The 6,000-nt window shown below is 39.1% G+C and overlaps 1 protein-coding gene across 1 annotated transcript in view; it reads left to right on the top strand.

The window, feature by feature from the left end:
* Nucleotides 1–200: 200 nt before the first annotated feature.
* The window catches only part of LOC150081024 (uncharacterized), a 136,719-nt gene continuing 130,919 nt past the window's right edge, over nucleotides 201–6,000 (top strand). The window contains exon 1 of the mRNA XM_090380983.1: nucleotides 201–419. Within this exon, the coding sequence (XP_090237109.1) occupies nucleotides 302–419 (118 nt within the window). The 5' untranslated portion in view covers nucleotides 201–301. The remainder of the gene's footprint in view (nucleotides 420–6,000) is intronic.

Below are 6,000 nucleotides of genomic sequence, written 5' to 3'. Positions count from 1 at the left end.
ACATTCACGTAGTTCTTAATGAGTGTAAGTTGTCTGTCTCTGAATCCGTAAACAGTTTCTCAGAACATATAAGCAACGCTCCAATAGGAGCGCTTTGCCAGGTACATTCCAACGTCAGATTTCACGTGGGGTCTAGAACACCCCTTCCTAATGTCAACATCCCAGTTCCCCAGCGCAGTCTTATCACTGTTACCTGTACAGCCAATCGAAGCACATCGGAATACCACAGGGAGAGAGCGGTACATCACACACAAAACACGTGCGAACGCCACAGTCTTAATCGGTAGCGTGAACAAGCAACATGGCAGGAGTGTGGTTTGCAGTGTCTATACCTACTGAAAAACATGAACGTAAGCTTCGACACTTAGATGAAGATAAAACGAAAAATCAAAACGCTACTAATGACAGGAACAACACAGGTGAGCCCTTTTCTTGTATATTTTATACTCTTGTTTACGCTCATATACTCACATCTACCGAAACTTTGTTGATTGCCTTATATATGAATTTTTAAAATTTCTTGTTTATCTTTTCTGCAAAACGAGCATGTTGTAATATATATATATATATATTGAAGAACATTGAATTTCGCTGGCAACAGCAGAAATGCTTATTTGCAATAGTTTTAGGGAGCGTCAAGGAGACAGAACTTAATTAATGTTATGGAAATCAAAGAACAAAAGAGAAATAGAAGTATTGAGAGATTGTCTAAAATTAGTTAAATAGATATATATACAGGGCCGTTGAATTCTTTGGCAGGCGCCAGGGTTAAGGTGGCCAGCAGTTCCTGTTGTTAAAGTAAAGGACGTTGTTTAGTGGACTAGCAGTGTCTGTAGAAACATGCGTTGGCGATTTCTATAACTTTACATATTTCAGCCATTCTTAACATAAATTAATTTAAATTAATCCTTTGTGTGTTTACTAAAAAATTAGTTGCTCAGCGTATACAGTCGTTTATAATTTCAATCCTTTATCCTTTTTTTAAAGAATTTTCGAAAAATATGATTTGAATTCCTCTTGTAATAATCTGTAGATAGTTCTCCATGACAACATAGTGGGTTCGCCACTTGCGACTCATTTGGAGAGTTTCGAGTGAGTCCTGATTTAGACTGGTGGAATTTTTAAATATTTCTTCAGTCGGATCTAATCTACCGAATTCTGGCATTCGGATTTTCCTCTTCAGTTATTCAGAAAATCGGTCTACGAACTCACTGGAATAGACAGAATAGGCCTGAAAAGCAACGGTAAACCGCCGCATGAAGCCTGTATAATTTCTCTAGACAGGCTGGGTGCTCTGCACGTGGATCATGCAGCCTGTAGGAGGGAATTGCGCCAGAGGAGGAACCGCTAGTTTGATTTTATTATTGCTTAAAAAGTAGACTCTTGAATTTTATAAATATATTATTTTAAAATAATTATTTATTTCTAAGAATTCCTGGATATTCTATAATCTTAAAGAGTTTTTTAGGTGAGTTTGCTTTTTTTTGCTTCCTTCCTCTGCTTTCCCACTGAAAAGTCACCCTTTCTACGTTGGACTTCTCCAAAACTGAAACTCTGGTCCACATTGCATAAACTTGCAATTATTTTTCTGTTTTGAAATTTTCTTTCTGTGTGAAAATACCAAACTTCTTTTTTTTTTGCGTTTCGTTAGAATATTTCCTTGGTCCATTTCAGTTTTTTTTTTCTAAAGAACACTTCTCCATTTACCATTACGTAATGTCCGCCATTTAAAACATTCCACGCAACATAAAAAATGCATTCATAGAAATTCTGCCAGTAATATAAATGTGAAATAAATACTTGTATTTACAGTATTGTAAAAACCCTACTGCCCTGCTGAGACCTGGTAACTTAGCAACGGCACTAAAGATCGTGACAGAAAGACAAACAAAGTATTGGAAATTTGAAGTGACAGTAATTTCATGGAATGAAAATTACTCTACAAATTAAGCGTTTCAGTTTTGAATACATTTTTTCTCCAGTAACTGTTCAGAAGGAAAAAAAAAAAAAAAAAAAACAGAAGATAGAAAAGTAGATGCTCGAGAATTATACACTGTACCCTGTCGGAATGAAACGAATGTCCCACTTTTCATACTCGTAACCAAAAATTTTAAATAGTGGTATCTCCTACTTATAGTGATATCCTCAATTTAATAATTGAGGAAATCCCATTCTTTTTTTATTTTATTTTAAATTTAAGAATTCGCCTTTGGAAACATTTCTTAAGTTGTCATCTGTACATATAGTCCCGAGTATTATCAGAGTACTGTCGTTGTTGTCCTGAAAATTATTTAACAAAATTACACGGAATTTGGTGCAGATAAAGAATACTTGGAGATATTAACCGATTAAAATTTTGTCCGCCTAAAATTAACCGTTAAACGATTTCTTTTCTGTTCATAAAATATTTTTATAGGCGAGTAACTCCTTGTATTGACATTTATTCTGACAAGGGACCGTGTCCGTCTTGAGAACCCATCAAGTTCCCCAATGTATACATTTATGTTATGATGGTTACAGTGATTCACAATCACCACATAAATCCATACACAGAAATATACCAATGTTGTACCTCTGTTGGATTGAAGCTCGATTCTATTTGTAATTTCCTAAAAGGTTTTATATATGATAACGAAACTATTTTATTATTGATTGGTTATTTTATTTTGGTCTATTAGACAGTTGATTCTTCAGTCTGGGGAATTAAGCAAATTTGTTTCATTAAATTCTTTTTCCACTGGGAAAAAATGAATAAAACAACAAACCTACATTTTCGAAAGTTATACTTCTGCCACTATTTTCACATATTCATAATGCATAAGAGCTGTTCATTTATACACACTACCCTACCAGAAGTATTCTAACACCATCATATTTGGAAAAACACACATTTTTAATCAACAAATTGATACGTAGGCCCATCTTCTGTCCCTTGACAACATGGATCCGTCGTGGAACATTTTCGATCAGTTCCTTATAAAGTGTAAAGTGTATTTAGTGTCTAACTGACCAGGGCTTCCCCCCATCTCCGCGTTGCTTTCATTGCAGGTGTAAACAGTACCCTGTCGAGGCCAGAAATTTAAAAATGTATGGATATTGTATATGTGTAGTGTTACATTCTGTAGTTCATCTGGCCATTTAGCCGTTGGGCCCCCGACTGGACCCACACGTATCCCCGTGGAGGCAGAACAGATACCCAGTAGTTCTGTATTTTACTCTAGCAGGCCCTGCCATCTGAATTTGTGACTATTCCTCCTTCTCCTCCACCCGGGTACCTTAGTCGGCACGATACCTAGCCGCCGTCGCTGGTTTGGGAAAGTGCGAGTTTATTCCATCGATGACCTGTAGGAATTTTTAAAGTCCTTTTCAACTGATGCTGTAGTTAGCCGGTCTCAGGCAGAGGGAATAGGATTTTCCCAAAACGTTATCAGGTGTTTTCCAGCCCCTAAAACATGGGGGGGGAAAGCACGCGAACACACGTTCCTACAGAGAAATAGACGATATGGATATCACAACAAGTTCCAATCTCGCTAGAATAATTATCCGAATTCGAATGTCCATTCTTCCTTCGGTGCAGTCATCAGTTCAGAAATAGAAACAGTGGGATATTGGGCTCACCCTCATCTGGCGTTCTTCTTCTTCACCATAATGGTGTTCAATCGATCGAATTGAGGGTTGGACTCTGGGCTGTCCACACACTGTTCGCTGTATGGGACGGAGTATTATTGTGCTGAAACATTAAGAACCCATTTCCACATAGCTACCACAGTGTGGGCATTGATGATTTTGGCACTACAATCAACGATTCGAGTCCGAAAAGACGCATCAGAAGCAGTCCAGACTATTACTCCGCTTCCGGCGCACTTCATTAGGGGCACAATACAGTGTGGTATTGTGCCTATGATGTCCCCCTGGAAATTTTCACACCCATACCGATTGTATATCGCGACTTATATTCCCATGTGACCTGTTTTCACTGTTCCGTGATACTAGAACAATGGGCTAGTCAACATTGAAAATGGCGTCTGGTGTTCGGGCGTGGATTTTGTGTGAACATTAGCAGTTCTGTCCTGAAAACCCATGTGGTGTAGCCCTCGGATCATGTACGCACTTATGGGCATTTCTGTGGACATGTGAAACTCCATCGTAACAGATGTCGCTCTGTTTGCTTTCACCACTTGCTTCTAATTGGCGATTCCTATTCGTCATTTTTTTATCCTACCTGACCGTTTTGTATACACCTACATCACCTTTATTTTCTGTAGTAATTTCATTACATCGGCTGCGGTTAACGTTTAGTGGTTCAAACGTGTGATTGTCGCACTCGTTAACAAACTGCTGATACGCCAACCGATCATTAATTGCTTTGCTCGACTCATTCTGCTTGTGTTTTGATATCCCTGCTTTGCTTACACACTTTTAAACGTGTTTGTACATTGCATGCGTCGCAGTTTGAACCATTCAGTACACTGGGAGAAATTTTCGAATACTTTTGGTAGGGTAGTATACATACGCGTGAACAAAAGTTAAGGAAGTTGTACATTTTGAGGAATATCTCATCGCTGTTGAGATTTCATTTTGTTATCGCGAGATAAAAAGTTCTCTCCAGATATGACACCGTGGAGGATCACTAGCTGAATCAACTCATAACTCATTAGAGAACAGAACACTCTCCTTGTTCTTCAGTGTCCCAGTTTGTGTTTCATCATAAATGGGGTCCTCTTGGATTGGGTTAGAGGAACGCACATTCCAGGTTTTCCTAGCATAAAGTCCCCTTTGTTTAAATCTCTGATACCCTGGCATACTGTACACCTTGATACAGTATATCCCGCGACCGGTAAGAACGCCACTGCAATTTGATGTGCAGACTTTTCTCTTGCATTTGGATGTTAAGGCCAATATTTTGTCGCATTCCTTGTCATGTGCATTCCTGTAAAAGAAACCTATCAGATACTTTTTCTCATATAGCAAAATTAAAAGTGAAAAAATACTAAAGTCTATTTTTGAAAAGGGTGTGAATTATGCATGCTGCTGGCCTCTTATGCAAATTTTATGCACATTTCCTGAAAACAAATGATTATATATTACATACGTTTTTACAGTTTTATACATATATTTTGTCTCAAACAATAGAAAATGGGTACCTTCCTTAACTTTTGCTCATCTGTATATGTGTATATATCTTTGCGCAAATTCAGAACAGACCAAACGGGCAGTCGCTATATTAGCCTTCATTACCTTTTCAAACATAGAGTGGTTAATACTACACTAGTCTACAAAATTTAAGGACCAGTCAGATTTTCACTTGTAGCTTCTCATAGGAGTGGCCTGAATATGGGAAAATCATACCAAAGGAACCTCGTGAGGTACAGAAATGATGAAGGAAACAACACCGACACACAACAACGGAAACAAAACAGTACAGAGGGACTTGATTCAAAAATGGCAACATAGCACTGGCTGCCATGACACAGATGCATCGTTGCCAAAGATGGAACAAATGAAGAGGTGGTCCTCAGTAGGAGATATGGCCACCCCTAATGTCGATGCAGGCTTTGCACCGACTGTCCTTACTTAGAACAATGTTGTTGATAAGTTCTTGAGGTAACATCGTCCATTCCTCTGTCAGCGCCATCTTCAGCTGGTGAACATTTTCTGGTGGGTGTGTACGTGCCGCTAGGCGTCTCCTCAGAGCGTCCCATATGTGTTCGATGGGATTTAGATCGATGGGAACGAGCAGGCCAATCCATACAAACAATGTCCTCACTTTCCAAAAGCATATCAACAGATGGGGTGTGGCGTAATCATCCATAAACACAAACTCCGGGCCAATGGCACCTCGGAATAGACGCACATGGGGAAGGATTACCTCAGAACAGTAGCGTGCACCGGTTACAGTACCGCCTACCAGTATCTGGAGTTGTGTACGCCCATCCAAGATAACGCCTCCCCAGACGAGAACACCTCGACCACCATATCGATCCCTTTCAGTGATGTCTG

Source organism: Mastigoproctus giganteus, chromosome 9 (assembly GCF_048544385.1).
Source record: "Mastigoproctus giganteus isolate SK-2022 chromosome 9, ASM4854438v1, whole genome shotgun sequence".
Classification (NCBI taxonomy): domain Eukaryota; kingdom Metazoa; phylum Arthropoda; class Arachnida; order Uropygi; family Thelyphonidae; genus Mastigoproctus; species Mastigoproctus giganteus.
Note: the sequence above shows the minus strand (reverse complement) of the source record. Positions and strands in the feature narration are given on the sequence as shown.